We start from the raw sequence: 18,304 nt of genomic DNA, 5'->3' as shown, positions 1-18,304 counted from the left end.
ACCATGGTCGTGCCAAGACATGCTATCACGGGATTTTATCTTTCGCTTTTCTCATCCATTTGATACTAATTTCCTTCCAACAATAACCTGCTACTTTCTGAGCTATGTTTATTCGCATTCATTAACTCCATATGCAAATAAAAACGAGGAAGAAAACGCGCTAATTGCACAATGACCAATTATACACAAGTATATTCTGTGGAATGATGAGCAACGAAAATCCAACGTTGCATGCAAGACCACACTGAGCAGCAACTCTACGTATCTGGGCAGTAATAAACCAATCTAACGTTTAGATACGTTGGAACGATGCAAAACAGTAACTTCTACTGGCTGGGCAGCTGTTTGCGTGACGTACTCGCACGAGACACAATTTCGAAGCTAAATGAAAAAATGCGACACTGGAATAGAAAAATCCAATACATGAACTACCACATAAAGTTAGCAATGCAGAAACTGTATTTTGAATAGTTTTTATAGCTTGATTGCAAAACACACCACGGATAAATGTAAACTTTCTCGAAGAAACAAAGCCCGCGGTTTATCAGTTAAAATAATTAAAACTAGGTATTGCATAATTAAACAATTATTATTAGAGTACGTAAAGTATAACAAACTATCTCAATGATTGTTGATAATGTAATTAAGCTTCTCCATTGACAGGTTGGCACCACAAACTAAAATAACAACGTTCTTTCCTGCGTATTCATCCGAATGCTTAAGAAACGAGGCAAGAGCGACACCAGCGGATCCCTCGATAACTTTATGGTGCTGCTGCAACATGCAGTACATGGCGCTTGCAATCTCGTTTTCTGACACTGTGACCCATCTATCAACAACCTTCATACATAGTGATAGTGTTGGAGAGCCTTCTTCTATGCCGCCAGCTGATGCGTCGGATAAAGTATCTTTAGAAGGCATGTCTACTATGCGACCAGCATTCACAGATTCCAGCATGACAGGAGAGTTTGCAGGCAAGCACCCAATTATTTCCACGTCTTTTTTCTGCACTTTGAAGTATGATCCAATACCAGAAATTAAACCACCGCCACCTACTGTGATGAAGACAGCATCTGCGTCAGGAAGATCTTCAAACAACTCTTTACCAATAGTCCCTTGGCCAAACACCACTTGCATATCAGCGTACGGCGAAATGTAAATCTTTCCTTTCTCATTAGCTTCTCTTCTCGCTTCCCTTTCCGTCTCGACGCAATTCGTGCCAAATTTGCGTATTTCGACGCCGTATAATTTTAAAGCATTCTCCTTCGCTTCGCTCACATTCTCAGTCACATAAATCGTACCTTTCTTTTTCAGGGTGGTTAAGGCCAAAGCACAGGCAAGGCCATGATTCCCTGTCGACGCGGTAACAAATTCTGCGTCTTTTTCGTCTTCTTTCTCGCTCATCAGCAATTTGTTGAATGCGCCACGAACTTTAAATGAAGAAGTTTTTTGCTGAGATTCAAGTTTCAAGTACACCTTTGCACCAGTCTTAGCAGAAAGGAACAGCGAATATTCCAGAGGCGTATGAAATACATACTGAGCAATGTCTTTTGACGCTTCCACGACAGATTGATGGATTTTCTTCAATTCCATGTTTCACTTTTACGTTTATCAATCTTAAATTCGCAATAGCTACAAAAATCTAGAGACACAACAATTCAAGAATGTAAACACAATTCTAGAAATATTAAACAAATTAATTTAAGCACTCGCTGTTGTATTGTCCGTACATCCGTTCGGAAATCCAAGCATATGCGACAAAATCCAGTGCATTGCAATGTGATACATTTTCACTGTGTTTCAAAAGTTATTGAGCAAGTGGTAAGCTGGTATCCTACACGGTTGATATAGGTGCATCGATTAAAAAAAGATAGCAATGGCTGTAACCAAAACAGTGTATAAACTTGGAATCCTGTGCTTACTTTAAAGGCATACGACACAAAGCTAAAAAACGCCATTAAAGAAACATTTTAAAATCAGACTTGAAATAAATTTGTTTACACTGAAACTGGGTTTACCAACATCTTTTCATCCATCACCAATTCACACGATGCTTCACCGACAATAGAACAGCGCACAAACTAATTACACATATTAAACTTTCTCTATTGCACATAAACAATGAAATACAAACAATCTAAAGATTATTGTTACTCATCCGAAAAACTTTAGGCTTTGACACAGTAGAAAAAAGGATACAAAACCACTGTCTCATTTAGCGATCGGTATTGATGTTAAAACAAGCACCAACATCTACAAGTAAACGTAACTTAGGAGATAACAAAATAACTTTTAGTTGTGTTCGAACACTCGAAAATACCTACAAGAAATAACTCTTCAAGAAAAGAAAATATTAAGTTACCGGTAACCCACAAAATTGAAAATACAATAATCAGGTGGTACCAATGTTTGTCCAACCGTGTTTTAACATTGACTAATGGCAAATAATTACACTTGGCAGTGGGACCTCTACATTTATGCATTGACACGATATAAGAACAAAAACTTTTGCTGGCTAGGAAGTGGGAACTTTGAAGAGAAAAAAGAAGCATATAAGCACTCTCATTCACAATACGGTATCTTAACATTCTTATCCAGAGGTGGGCAGTAACTAGTTACAAAAGTAACTAGTTACTTTTTGAGTAACTGTAACGGTAACTTCGTTACTATTTTCCAAAAGTAACGAAACGCGGTAACTAGTTCCTATTTTAGCACTTTTTCAACAGTTACAGTTACAAGTTACTTTTGTATTGAAATTTCAGTTTTTAATTGCCGTTTAGTTCTCTGCACGTGTTTGTGTCTTGCTTAATGCGTGTTTGCTGCGTTTTGCGCAATGCATTTTTCTCGCAGATATATCGGCGCAGCACTGCGCATGCGCGGTTCTACTTTTGTTTTGTGGTCTGGTGGAGAAGGGTTGCCATATTGGCGAACTTATCGCCAAAGTCCAGAAATCTGGCGTTTTTTTAAGACGTTTAGCTTCATATTTATGATTTGGCTCTTTTTTGGCGATTTTTGATACCTGATTTGGCTAAATTAATAGTTTTTGGCGATTAATCAATATGTACCAAAGACAGGCAAAACACAACAATACAACAGGGTTGAGCATTATAATAATATATTTTACATATTTACAAATGAGTTTAACAGTCAAACGTTTTCGGTTTAACTTAAGCCCTCATCAGGAACCTGAAAATATTTATAAAAATGCAGTAAATTTCAACTTCTTGAAGGTAACTAACTAACTGACTATAAGCGTCAAGAAACACGCAGCGATTAAAAGCAATTGTTGATGCTTATAGTCAGTTACTTAGTTATCTTCAAGAAGTTGAAATTTATTGCATTTAGTGTAACGCTTGCAATGCCTCTAAAAAGATTGTCTGACATTAAAACCAGCAACAGCATTGCTGTTTGCTTGCCGTTGGTAGACGTTCTTGTGGAAGCAATACAAACCAGATTTGGTCATAGGTTCCAGGACAGCGACTTTCAGCTTGCGACTGCATTCCACCCACAATTTAGACTTATCTGTGTTTAATGCCTGGTCATTAAGCGACACTGCTGAATTGAAGACCAAAATAAAACAGAACATGCTTCAAGCAACTGAAGAAGCAAACTGCTCTGCTGAAGAGGGGAGTAGCAGCGACACTGAAGTGGATGGTGGTAGATAGAGCCACGGAAGACTTTTTGCACCACTTTACGCAAAAACCAAGAAAAGAAAGCAATGCGCGTTGAATCTGTTACAGGAGTATTTGGAAGCGGACTCTGAGGACAAGTTAAGCGGATCCAGATTCACAATTGGACCGATGAAAAAACTGTTTTAAAAACATAACACTCCCATTCCGTCAAGTGCTGCAGTAGAAATATTGTTTTCATTGCAGCACTTGTTCATCACCAGACTTTACTCGTTCATCCCCGACGCCGACACACGCTCCATCGACCTGACACTACCAAGACAGGCATGGGTGCGCCTCAACCGTCTCTGTACGGGCGTCGGGCTTTTCCCTCAACCATGCACCAATGGGAAATGGCCTCTTCCTCCTCCTGTGAATGTGGTGCCGAGGAACAGGCCGCAGACCACATCATTGATTGATTGATTGATTGATTAAATCTTTATCCTCGGACTGAGAAAGCTTCTTGCAGAACTTAATCCTGGCAGTTTCGCATACTTGTAGACTAAAGGCTTTAAATCACTGACGCAGGCCCGGTCACCGAGATTGACAGAGTGAAGTTTCCGATTGTTGAAGTCTTGTTGCCGGGAAATTATTCCATCTATTAAACCGCTAAATGGAGAGCAGTCCTTAACGTGCGTTGCTCAAGCGCAGGCCCTGAGAGTCGAACCAGTGGCGCTTAATCTTGAAGCTTCTTCGTTCCAGAAGTGACGCGCTGACCAATTGAACTATCGGGGCGGACATCATCAATAACTGTAACTTCTTCAAGCCACCTACCGGAGTGGAAGGTCTGCGTGTCATGAATGATGAAACCAAAGACTGGCTGCTCTCTAGTAGCCTTCCAGTGTAGTTCGGAAACATCATGAATCTGGGGCGGTAAAAGGATAGACTCTCGGTCCCAGAGGCTCACACGACGACGACGATTGGGCAAGAACATTTTAAAGCCCAACAGAGCAGGCCTGAGTGACGAGCACTTTGAAATGCTCGTATTTCTCAAAGGAAATAAACATATAAGCCACTGAGTATTTTTTTTTAAATAAAACCTTGTTGGTTTTGTACTTGTGCTGTTATGTTAGCATGGATGGCTCTAACATTGTATATCAAACATTGCGGTTAAACTGGACTTGCATGCAGAGCTGGCCAGGTGCAGAATTTTATGTTCAGATTTGTGAGTAACTGAAAGTAACTAGTAACTGTAACTAGTAACGGTAACTAGTTACTTTTTAAAATCGGTAACTGTAACGGTAACTCAGTTACTATTTTGGCCAAGTAACTGTAACTGTAACTCAGTTACTTTTGAAAGTAACTTTGCCCACCTATGTATAATACCCAAACTCAAATTGTTCGAATGACGAATGATGTTAAAGTAACACAGCTTTGAGTGATCCAACCAGCTTTTGCTATTTGACACAACTAACACTTCCATGCTGGCAATTTTGAAACTTTTGTTGGGAGATGTAACGATACATCTGGTTGCGCGAAAACATTCTCCTATGTCTCCCATGCACTCGGATCATCGGAACCAAATGAATATCGTTGGTAACAACAACGTCCGCCGTCAAGCTACGATTGCAAATGGGTCAACTAAATCTACTCTACAACAAACTATATTAACACATCACTGTTAATAGCAAGCAAATTTTTTAAAAATTTCGATCAATGAAAGGAGGTGCCTGAGCCAAAATTTTACTTCGACTGGTGTTTAAATTCATAAAATTTAAAGAAAAAAAATCGTTAAAGTAACTTTCGTTTTCTAAACTTTTTCACAATAAATAGTATCGCAGCAAACACAGCAAGAAGACCAAAACCTATACCACTAACAAAAGCAAATTTACTAAGGTTAGCATGCTCTTCAAACAGCTCCTTCAGTCCTGTAATCATTGATTCCATCTGCTCACTCCTGTAATGAAAGAAAACAGCACTATCAGCAAATATTATCGGAATAATTCCATAGAAATCTCGCTGTGAGGAAAAGATAGTTTAGCTTGAAGTGCAATAAACAAAATGTCGCCTCTTTCTATTCTTCATATTTCTACTGCAACTACGGACATCCTTCTTGACAATGGATTCTGGCGTCTGTAGATTTTCATATTTATGATCATTGATCAGAAATAAAAGTCAATTAAACAGCGTACTTGTGGTCGTGTGGCTGAGGGACAGGGTGAGCTTCATCTTTCTTGTAACCTTCAAGCACATAATCCACCAGAGCTTGGGAAGAACGGTCGTCGCTCTTGTACTGGTACAAATCAGTGCGATGGAAGCTGCGAGAAAATACACAAACATTCAGTTGATGAATTACTTGAAACTTTCTCACAAAAAAGATCCAAACATGTGGAAGCACACTGTAGTTTGCTTGCTAGGCCCAGTAAGAATAAGATAGCGTTGAAATCATGATATCAGAGCCAAAGGTTAGTGCTTGGTAGCATTGTGTACAGCGGAGATCTTTGTTCGTGTAGGTCTTGTCGCTAAATCGTACAGCGCCTAGAAGCATAGTTTGCATTGTGGATGGGGGGGGGGCTATACAAATTTTGTTGTTGTTATTATAATTATTATTAAATGATGTTCAGCAATGAGCAGGTAGCCTATCAAGCTTCATTGTGCAATGTGCATTGTTAGTGGAGTGTCAAAAGACTGTTAGTTCTGAACTAATTATGCAGCATCGTTGTTTCGAATGAAAGCTGTCATAAGGATTATCGTTGAAAAAATAGTTAAATTCAACTACTTTTTCGCTATTCAAAGTGCAAAAGATCTTTGAAAAATATCTACAAAAGTATGTTTTTTCGCTACTCAAGCTAGAAAAGATGTATTGAAGCAGTTTCAGATGTTTTTTGATGATTTGGGTCTTAACCCAGTAACAAGTAGAACTGCTTATCACCTAATCTAATAGCACGGTTATAAAACGAAGATGGTCTAGTAAGTACAATAGTACATCTTAACATTGGCACAACTACTTTCATCTAGTGATGGGCCATCTACATCCTGTTACCTGTATGACAATAAGTTACCCCTCGCATGCTTCATGGGCACGTCGGTCTTTTTTATGCTGAGAAATTAATTAGGTTTCAAAGACAATTGAAAATCCATATAAAGTAGTAAGGTTGCTAAATGTATTGATAAAAAATGACATCGGAAAGTTAGTTGTCACCGTATTAAACTAAACTAGCAATAACAACAAAAAAGAAAGCTTTGAAGCAGAAGCGATGGCAGATAATGTTTTAAAAACCGTACAAGATATATTTAATCGACCATCTTGAGTCTGATGCAAATAAATAAATAAAAATAAAAAAATATTCTTGTAGATTCATTCAATGAAAACTAGAGGTAAAACTTTCTGTTAAACCTAAAATCCTGCAAGCTTCAAATTAATATTTTACAAAAACATTAACAAGACACAATAATCTCACAGCAGACTATAAGTTGCAGTTATACGAGTAAAAACACTGATAAAAAATAATCGAAATAGGCTCTACAAACAAACAGATGGCTTATTTTTTCAACATCAGGGTCAACTTGAAGTCGAAGAACTTACTACAAGATATTAATGCAAAGGTTGTTTTCATCCATATTGAACCTTTTTATTGTTTTAGGATTTGATGTTGAATCCAAGATGGCGACATTCTTACGTCTTCTCAACCGCACCGCGGTGGAAGCAATGTCAGGTAGATTGGGTTTTAGACATTCGGGTCGTTTTCCGTTAGCACTGAAGAAGATAGAGTAAGTGACCATGAAAAGGATTTACGGTAGCACGGCCTACTAAAACACGGCCAAATATGTTGCTATTTGGGAAAATTTCTAAGAGTCTGAATTGTTACAATCATAGCCATGATAAACCTGTCATTTTTCCACTTACAGAAGTAGCCTATGTAAAACAAGCAACATTTGCATCTAGACATATTTTTGGCTTGTTTTACCAGAGATTAGATATGTATGTTAAGCACAATTTATGCAATAATATGTAAAATATGTAAGACTTTCAAACTGCATCCTGGAGGTAGTCTCACCATACAGTCGTTAGGTTTTTTTGTAAAGTGGGATGTTTCGCCAATAGCCATATTTTACTTGCAAAACTAAACTTGGCGAAAAACAAACGAATTAAAATTTAAATTGACACATCCAACGAACAGCTTACAACTTTGAATGCACAAAAAATCCTTGATATTTTAAATGGAACATGCAATTGCACCAAACGATACTACCTCCAGGGTGCAGTTGAAAAGTCTTACATATTACATTCTTATTGTGTAAACTGTGCTCAACGTACATACCTAATCTCCAATTAAACAAGCCAAACATATGTCTAGGTGCAAATATTACTTATTTTACATACTTCTGGTAATGGCAAGATGACAGGTTTATCATAGCTACGATTGTAACAATTCAGACTCTTAGAAATTTCCTCAAATAGCAACATATTTGGCCGTGTTCTAGTAGGTCGTGACGGTAGTAATAATTTACAATAGTAGTCATTTAGTAGACAGCGACAAATACGTGTTTCGGCCATGAGGCTTGGGTTGTCAATATCGCACCAATCATTCATGTCACATAGCTTTCGACCAGTCTTGGAGAACCAGAATTTTTTTTAGCTTTTCTAAATTAAATTAGAATTGTATTTAGAGCTATATAAGTTTTTCACAATTGAACTAGACTTAGAGCTACCTAAGTTTTCACAAATTGGATTAGAATTTAAACTAGATTAGAATTAGTTAGACGTAGTTGTCACATATCGTCAATATATCACAATCAGGCATTGTGACTCAGGTAAATTACTAAATTAATGGAGTTTTTAATAACTTTGCTGCTTAAGCGAAGAAATGACAGCATGAAACTTTAATCTTGATCGTTTGTTGCATTTTCCTTACACGAGGTTTACAAAAGTGCAGTTTCCTTTCATTTGCTGAAAAATGCTGTCGGACAAACTAGAATTGTTGGTAAAATCGGAGATTAGATTGGAACTACAACTAAAGTGAATAGGTTTTCATCAAATTATATTAGAATTAACGATATTTCGTTCCAATTTGACGAATTCCTGTCCAAGTCTGCTTTCGCCCACCACTATTTCCTAGTTGATTGATTTTTTACAAAAGAGACAGAAGTTGTCCAGTGACCAACAGATATCTCCTGATATAATCAAAGGAAAATGCTCAATTTTAAAGTTTGAATTTTCATAAAATAAAAAAAATAAAACTAAGAACTTACAACATAATTAACCAGTCTCCTGTGGTGGCGCCCGTGGAAGCTTGAGTGAGATGTTCAAACGTCTCGTCAGTCAAATCAGGTAAAGGTGTTTGTTTCGCTTCTTCGACCCATTCTGTAATGACCTCAGGAGCAAACTCATCTGCAGAACAATTCTCGTAATGGCATGATTGCAAATTCACAACGGCCTAAAAAATGCTTATACATTATTATATCTGTACTATCAGTAGCTTGACATTAACTTTTGCTAAATTTAAGCTCAATTTCTAAGACATCTTCTATAAGAGTTCAGTTAGTTTTAAAATAATCATCATCATTTCCAGCTTGTGGTAGCCCACTGCTGAGTGAAGGCCCACCCTTTCGGTTTCTAAGGGAAAGTTTTAGAATACTTCGTCAAAATACAACAAAATCTTTACCAGACTTTTGATATCGAAACGGGGTGCTTCCCAGAAAAAAGATTAATTGTGGGAACTCGTTGACTCCATACTCTGGAAACTTGACAGCTAGTTTGTAACTTTTAACCTGAGAAAAAACATTGCATTTTGCATGAAAACATTACAATGAAGTAGGTTAATTATTTGAAATCCTGCCTTTGTACTCACACAGTTGCCAAACAAATTGTAACTTACAAAAGACAATTTAGGATTAAAGTAAAAATTATATATAATTTGTAAGATAGTTGCTCATGCTTGCTTACTGTTTATGCTACCATTTTTTCTTCAATTAAATGATTGAGTTGAGCATGTGATCAAGAATGTTTCTTGTATGTCAACGTTAGCAACTACTTTTTAAATTAAACTGATCACATGGGCTAATTTTTTCTTTGAACACAGTTTTATTTTTTAAAGTTTTTTTCTTTTTGGGCCAAGTTTTAATGTTGCATGTTAAAATAGCTTGGTTTATAACTAACGTGCATGGTACAGCCAGCAAAAATAAAAATATAATGAAAATAACAACAACTTTCATCAATTTAGGTCGATCTACCCTTTAGCACATGTCGTCTTTATGATGAAGATTAAGAATTGCCACAAGAGTTAGTCCCTTTAAAACAGAATTTACAGTGGATCATTTACAATTAGTCTTTAACTTCTTGGTTGTAAGGTCTTACAGTCACATAAAGATACATTGTTATTATCAAACATCATCTTCAAATACAATTGTTGTTATTATCAATATTTCTTAAAAGCTGTTTCATAAAGGTCTCTAGCACACTTCAAACGAGAAATAATTTCACAAGGAATTTGAGATAATTACATTTTCTTCTAATTTTTCAAGATATTCGGCAGCTTCTTGGAAAGCTTGCATTTTCTCTTTGCATTCAGGACAATCTTCAAACTTTGTATCTAATTAAAAAAATAGTAATTTGTTAAAAATTTGATGAATATTTGTTTCGTCAATAATCTATGGTTTTATAACAATATCATATATGTTTATATTGTAAAAGGCCTTGTAACATTAGTGTACATTTACAACACAAAATACAATATCAACCATACTTACTCTAAGTCTAGTCCATATTAAAAAAATAATTAACTTTCATAAAACGGCAGAAAAAAAATATTAACAAAGAATCATATCATTATTCTAAAAAAATGTAATTGAAGCATTTTTAATTTTTGTTTTACATTTATAAATAGATTGAAAGCAATTAAGTAAACTTCTATTGATTTCACAACCCAGAAGTTGAAAGTCAGTCTTTTTTTCTCAGTATGCAATAGCAAAAAATACTATAGTCAGGGGTCCATATCTTTTAGGTGCAGACAGTTAAGTGCCTGCCAAATAGGTGCGCGCACTGTGGCGTCAAGAGATTTAGGTGCAGTTCACGGTGGCGCCCGGTCATTTAGGTGCTATTTGGTGTGTCAAATTACACTCACAATCATCTATCAGAAATGCTTGATTATATATACGACAGTTCTCTCTGGTGTTACAAAGTGCTGAATTTCAGTTTGAAACATATCAGTGTGCAGGGCCTATGCACTATGCAGGTACAGCCGAGAGTCCACTTAGTTTTAAATACAAAATCTGTCCAAATGAGTAACCTAGCTGCTGCAAACTAACAAAATATTGTCGATGCAAGCTGAGTAGGGCAAGTTAATCTTATACAATATAACTTCAATCAATCAATGTTTTATTTGTTAGTAACAGGAACATATCTGTATATACATGTTTGAAATATGCAAGTAATATACATAACGCAAAAGTTACACAAGTTCCCATACCGACAGGGAGGGGTCATTCCAGCTCAATTCACCCAGTGCTGTTAACACCACCATCACCGATTTACATCAAATTTGGTTTGTGGTTAGGTTTTGGGCAAAAACGCATAAATTTTAAATTTTATCAAAATCCGGCCAGTGGTTTTGGAGATATGGCCCTGTGAAATTTCGTATTTTTGGGGAAAATGGGGGTACCCGGCTTATTTCAAAATGCCATTTCTCAGCAACCACTGGGTGTATTTTAATGAAACTGGTGTCATTTTGCAGGAAATTGGTCAAGGATTTCATTTCTGTGGTTAATTTTCAAAAATAAACATGTTTGGGGGTAATGACCTTTTGACCTTTGCTTTGACCTTGACTTTGACCCTGTGGATTACGTGATACAAAAAACTTGTCTACATGAAAAATATTCCTTGATACCATCTCTATAACATATGAAAAAATGGGAGAGGTAATATTTTTAGTTTAGCCATAGTTTTCATTCAAAGAGGACGATATCTGGAAAATTTTCATAAAATCCGATTAGCTTAAACATTATATTGTAGAATAAGTCTTGCTGCTCTTGCAACAACAGTGTAGCCTACCAGCTTCATTTTTAATAATCAGAAATCGATTTCGCCATACTGTTATAGCATGGTCAGTCTGATAAGGTATGTCTCATATGTAGTACAAGATGAAGTGCAAAGCTTCCACTGGAATAATAGGCAGGCCACTTTACATCCGTTTATTGCATATCGTCCACTGGCAGATGGATCACTTGAACACAGAAATGTATGCATCATAAGCGATATCATGGAACACAACACCTACACAGTTTATGCTTTTTTACAAGTATTTATTGATTATTTGAAAGCTGAATTTCCTGAACTTGGAAAAATTTATTATTTTACAGACGGCTGTGCTGGCCAATACAAGAAAAGTCAAATTTCATCAATTTATGTAATCATGTCAAAGATTTTGGCATCAGGGCAGAATGGCACTTTTTTGCTACTTCGCATGGAAAGAGTGCATGTGATGGTATAGGGGGGACAGTGAAGCGCCTCTTAACCAAAGCAAGTTTGCAAAGGCCTTACAGTGACGCTATCCTTACTACCGAGTCAATTATGACATTTTGCAAAGCTAACATACAAGGAATTCAATTTCTTAATGTCAAGCCTGACCGGTATAAAGCTTGCAAAGAAAAATTTTAAAAAAAGATTCTCGTTGGCAAAGACAATAAAAGGAACACTAAAATTCAATAGATTTGTTTCGATTTCTGAAACAAAGGTATTTGCGTACAAACTCAGTGCTCAAAAAAATCTGCCTGAAATAGTGTCAGTGACAGGAGGGAGAGATGAAGACCTTGCACTTGAAGCATTGAATGAACCTATCAACATCGCAACACAGACATATGTGTGATGTATATATGATTATGAATCTTGGATAGGTTTGGTGGAAGACATTTCTGATGAGTTTGGAGACTACCATGTAAACTTTATGCATCTTCATGGTCCAGCCAGAATCTTCTACTGGCCTTCCTCTGCTGATAAATGCTGGATTGATATTAATAACATTGTTTGTATCATTGAAACTCCTTCCATGATTGCATCTGGCAGATGTCGTTACACTATTTCCAAAAACGATACAATTAAACTTCACAGGTTGTGTAAAAACTGGTCAGCTCAGTGATTGCTGTCTATGGAAAACTTTCAGAACCTGACATTTTGTCTGTTGTGTAACTTGTGTCTTGGCTAAACTGTGTCATTTAACTCATTTTATGCAGTATTAATTGGGAGCGTTTATGTATTACATCATCAGAGTTTGAGATATTTTACCCCCTCCCCCATTTGCCATCATTTCCCAATGTTATAAGCTTATTTTACAAAAAAAAACAAACACCCCTCATCATCATTTTGGACCCATTCTTCTGATTGAATGTGATTTTAAGAAAATTTGTTGAAAAATCATGAGACATGCAAACTTTGAGTGAAAAATATGGCTAAAATAGAAATATTACCTCTCCCATTTTTTCATATGTTATAGAGATAGTGTCAAAAAATATTTTTCATGTAGACAAGTTTTTTGTATCACGTGATCCACAGGGTCAAAGTTAAGGTCAAAGCAAAGGTCAAAAGGTCATTACCCCCAAACATGTTTATTTTTGAAAATTAACCACAGAAATGAAATCCTTGACCAATTTCCTGCAACATGACACCAATTTCATTAAAATACACCCAGTGGTTGCGGAGATATGGCATTTTGAAATAAGCCGGGTACCCCCATTTTCTCCCAAAATACGAAATTTTACAGGCCCATATCTCCAAAACCACTGGCCGGATTTCGATAAAATTTAAAATTCATGCTTTTTTACCCAGAACTCACACACAAACCAAATTTGAAGAAAATCGGAGGTGGTGGTGTTAAAAATTTCATTTTTTTTGGGTGATTTGATGTGGAATGACCCGGAGACAATGAGACGACCATATGGTCTACTAGTCAATTGCCACCCTACGGAAATGACAATTTTGCCATTTAAAATAAGCTTACAAGAAAAAAAACAAAAAGCGTTAAAATGTTCTTCAACATACGCACCAAAAAAAAACATATTTAAGATAACGTAGACCTAAACACAAATGACAAGTTGGTTTCCATAGCTTATCACTCACGATGCACTGTAGCTTTGTAAAATTAACATTTTGATCTCTTTTGAAACAATGAAATGATAAGTTTTTTAGCCTACTTGGAACCTCTGACCAGACCTTTGGTCCCAATACCTGCATGGACTTTTTGCCAAGTTCTGTGTTTGATCTATTTATAAAATAGTTGTTGCTTGTTTGATATCTTGTGTTATGATGATAAATGGATGAAGCATTTATAAATAAATCACAATACGTAGACGGATACTGATTCATATGAACTTTGTACATATGTTTTTTTTATTTCAATGTTATGTATGTCCTTTAGTTTCAAGATGTTCATTTTGAAAAACAAATAATTAGTGTGAGAATAATAATTGTTTTGTAATCATTCTTATAACCTTTTTTTGTAATTTTATTAATGGATCCAGTACACTGTCACAGGCTGGGTTTTTTTTCGGTCATTTATTGGTCATTGACCAATTTTTTAGAAAAATGTCCGAAAAAAATATAGTCAATTCGGTCAAAATGTCCGAGAAAATATATAGTCCATTCGGTCAAAATGTCCAAAAAAACAACATTTTTCAGCAAATCTTAATGTTGCAACTAGTCAGGAAGTGCAAATTTTGGTTTGTATCAGCTCATTGAAAGCAAATATTTTCATCAGAAAAAATGACCGAAATAAAAAATGACCGCATTTTTTCAAGTCAATTCGGACAAATGACCGAAAAGTCTCAGCAAAAAAAAAACAGGTCACAGGCCTTTTCTCAACTTGATATACAATATTGCAATGACAGTAAATCAAAGCGTGATACAAATCTTTTAAAGTGTCTGTGTTGACATAACTTCTGAGTTTTAGCAACGCCCATGAACCTTTTGCACCTTTTAAACTTGCTGATTAAATTAGCAAATGGGCAATTGTTTTAAGGCAGTGGCTATTTGACCGGCGCCGGTCTTTGAATCTGAAACACTATTTGACCGGTCATGATGTCACTATGCAATCACTTTTTTCTTTTTCTCTTTCAAAGCAAAAGACGAGAAGCGCTTATATAAGTTCTAAATCCAACCATGTTATTCAACTCGTTACGTGGCGCATGCGATACGTCGCCGGCTCCTATTCTAGAGGGACTGAGTTCGATACTACCCGGAAGCGTTTCTTTTTTTAATTTATTTTTTTTTAACTAAATTTTGACCCGAAGTGCATTTTTGTAGTCAATTTTTAATTTGCGTTGTCTACGGCTCATTTTTATAGGTCTTTACAAATGTGAGTGATAAAGTTAGAGTTTTTTTTAATTTGCTGGAATTTAAGAATTTCTCTGGGTAATTTTCCATTTGTGGCCGTGCTAACTATAGCCTACTACATAATTTTTCATTCAGGCACGTTTTGAACCTTTCAAGGTTTTGCCACCTTTTCCCGTTCATTAACGTGCTGGTAGGTCTATATCGATTTTTGTAGTTATATAGTATCTTTTTTGTCCCGGACGCGTTGATGACGAAAAATAAAATGATTGGTTGATGTGACCGTGTTTGCCGAACAAAGCATTACATTTTTGCTCTCAACAAGTTAGTTATATACAATGCTTCTTTTAAAAAAATGGTAATGGTATGTAAATGTAATGCAACTCAAATTAAAAATTGACTACAAAAATGCACTTCGGGTCAAAATTTAGTTAAAAAAAAAGAACGCTTCAGGGTAGTATCGAACTCAGTCCCTCTAGAATAGGAGCCGGCAAAGTATCGCACGCGTCACGTATGGAGTTGAATAAAATGGTCAGATTTAGAACTTATATGCGCGCTTCTCGTCTTTTGCTTTGAAAGAGAAAAAAAGTGACTGTATAATGACGTTAAATAGTGTTTCAGATTCAAAGACCGGCGCCGGTCAAATCAGGGTTGAGAAAAACCCGGGTTTTTTTAAAAAAGCCCAACCCGCATGGGTTTTTTTAAAAAAAACGAGTTTTTTTGAGTTTTATTTGAAAAAGATGCAAAAAAAGGTAGATTCATGCTTATTTCACCTCAAATACTACTTTTTACCTATAAAGTGCCTCTCACTCACAGTACAATGAGTACATGCTGGCGTAACTCAATAAAGTAATGCACTAGGGCTGTTTAACTATGAGGCCTTCTTGCATAAATGAGTTTTAGTGTAGTGCAAAGTGGCATTACTTGATTTTTGTGTACAGAAATATCCACTGTATTTTCAATTTATCTTTGGAAATTTCCTTCACAATCACATTCTCAAGTCCTAATTTGAAGTTTGTTTTAAATACCTTGTAGTACTTTGGTTCATTTTTTTAATTTTCTGATAAAAATTGGACAAATATGATGCTCTGGGTTTTTTATGTTTTTTTTTGGTTTTTTAAGTGGGTTTTTTTTAAAAAACCCACCCTGGTTTTTTTGGGTCGGGTAAAATACCGACAACCCTGGGTCAAATAGCCACTGCCTTGTTTTGATTTGTTTTGGCTTTGGTTTGAAAACCATTTCAAATGCTCCTCCCCCCTTGAGAAAATCCTGTGCATTTTTAAGCAACCTATTCATAAATGCACAAAAAATTACAGAATGATACATGATCATACATAAACTTCAATGCACATTGCACAGTAACACTTATACAAAATTTTTTTGTCTACTTACAAAAATATACAAACACTTCCTCTTCAGACTTAATCATCTTCAAAAGCTCTGATTTGGTAGTGTGAGGAACTGCATTTGGGTCGAATTTTCCATTAGATCCAATAATAAGGTAAGTTATGATAAACAAAATAATATAGCCTGTGTAGAATACACTGGTTGCCATGCCAAAAAGACTGGCTTAAATAATCCTTTCTGTAAATAGAACAAAAATAACGAACATTGCATTTTAATTTTGTTTGCATCAGATCAATGAATGTTAAGGTCTTGTCATGCACAGCACAATGTCAGATTAAAAAGCCAATTATAATACCTACCGGTAGGGTACCTAGCACAGAAACAATGCCCAAGTGGTGTCTTGTCCAAAATTAAGCAACAACTGGCCGTTTCAAATAAAAATATCATGTCAAAAAAAGGTTTAGAACCTCTGGCCTACAAGTCACGCGGCTAATGCCTCATTGCCTCAACCATACATGCCACCTGAAGTAGTCAGGCAACTAGCAACTAGCAAGGTGGCATATTGGAAATAATAATTGGATTGGCATTTTTGTATTCAGTCAGTGTCATTTTTGTCTGTGCTGGCTTGAAGTCAGTGAAGCAGCTATTTTTTCATGGTTGACAAGTCAACAAGCAAGTACAAAATAAGGGATCACAAAAGTTGGAATTGAAAACCTTTGTCGTTCACTCTGATTTTGACCATGGAAGGAAAAAACAATACTTGCCATAGCCTATCAAGCTGGATATAAAAATGATATACTTACACTTTCTGTCTTGATTATTTTTATTGGTAGTGTATTGGTTTCGTGTATTGGATTACGTGTTTAGTGTATTGGTTTCGAATTACTTCAAAAAAACATCAAACGTTCATAATCGCTCAACTAGATGTTCAATCAAAAATGATAATTACTTCGTACCTCTGTATGCTACTACAAAACTTCAACGAACCACCAAGTATAATGGAGTAAAAATATGGAACTCAATCCCACTAGATATAAAAAAAAAATCTTTTGACTTATTTAAAAAACTTTACAAAAACTATCTAATTGCAGAATATTAAAGTTGAATGCAGTGTAATTTACTAATGTGGACCGATACTCTTTAAGTTTTTAATTGTTATGACTATCAACACTTAATAATTAATATTGGAACTTGACATTTTAACATATCATGGATGCAAGTTGTTTCTGTATTGACTCTTTGTTACAAGTGTAGATAATTTAGTGTAATGTTTATTAGATGTTTATCATCGACTTGGCTGAGGGTGGCTGCTTGACTCGAAGACCGTCATGGTCACTTCGCAGCTTCCCGTTGTGATTTACTTCAAAGATGCAGTGTACATTTGTATTTTTCTTTGTTTCAATTGTGTTTGTTAAGCGTGCTGCATCATTTAATGATTTTGCTGTTATAATATTGCACAACAAAATAAACCAATCAATCAATGTAGCGGGCGTTATAAAGACTAACGTGCCCACGATCTTGCCTAGCTATCAGTTTCAAATTTTTTATTTCAATTCTAAACATCAAATCGAAAAACAATATATGCCAAACATAACAGAGGTTTAGAAAAAGGTGAAAGCGACTGTTACAGACGGTTGTTCGCCTGGTCAAACGTCATGTAGAAACCGTTCGGGTCTACTGAATATTACGTCATGGAAATTCCTAAAACATGAGCCAAAATTGCACCATCGTCCGTAAGACTCGTGTCAGACCGGTTTAAACCTGTTTCAGTTTGAGACCTGTTTGGACATGAAATATTGCGTCACGAACTGCTCTCGTGCCTTTGAGTTATCACAAATTTTTCTGATTCATTCTCGAAGTTGTTTGTTGGAAGTCGGTCGCACATTTAACTGGTTTATTTGGTGCTTGCTAGCTGGACAAATTCTCCGTCTTTTATCCAAGTAATCTGTATCGTAGTGACAGTTTTTAGAGGTGTAGGCATTGCATACCCATTTCGATAGCCGCGGGCTAATTTTACAGAAATACACTG

The 18,304-nt window shown here is 36.0% G+C and overlaps 2 protein-coding genes across 2 annotated transcripts; both read right to left on the bottom strand.

Annotated features, from left to right (window-relative positions):
* Positions 1 to 91: 91 nt before the first annotated feature.
* LOC145779908 (L-threonine ammonia-lyase-like) lies at positions 92 to 3,347 on the bottom strand. The gene has a single exon (XM_082591581.1). The coding sequence runs from the start codon at positions 1,591 to 1,593 to the stop codon at positions 622 to 624; it is 972 nt and encodes a 323-aa protein (XP_082447707.1). The 5' UTR covers positions 1,594 to 3,347; the 3' UTR covers positions 92 to 621.
* A 1,876-nt stretch (positions 3,348 to 5,223) lies between these two features.
* On the bottom strand, positions 5,224 to 16,483 carry LOC145780246 (thioredoxin domain-containing protein-like). Its single transcript, XM_082591950.1, has 7 exons — positions 16,321 to 16,483; positions 10,113 to 10,201; positions 9,275 to 9,380; positions 8,862 to 9,000; positions 7,195 to 7,365; positions 5,801 to 5,926; positions 5,224 to 5,565 (listed from the first exon to the last, which is right to left on the bottom strand). The coding sequence occupies exons 1-7, from the start codon at positions 16,481 to 16,483 to the stop codon at positions 5,400 to 5,402; spliced, it is 960 nt and encodes a 319-aa protein (XP_082448076.1). The 3' UTR covers positions 5,224 to 5,399.
* Between the last annotated feature and the right edge of the window lie 1,821 nt (positions 16,484 to 18,304).

Source organism: Aplidium turbinatum, chromosome 11 (assembly GCF_918807975.1).
Source record: "Aplidium turbinatum chromosome 11, kaAplTurb1.1, whole genome shotgun sequence".
NCBI classification, from domain to species: domain Eukaryota; kingdom Metazoa; phylum Chordata; class Ascidiacea; order Aplousobranchia; family Polyclinidae; genus Aplidium; species Aplidium turbinatum.
This window is presented reverse-complemented; position numbering and strand designations above follow the sequence as displayed.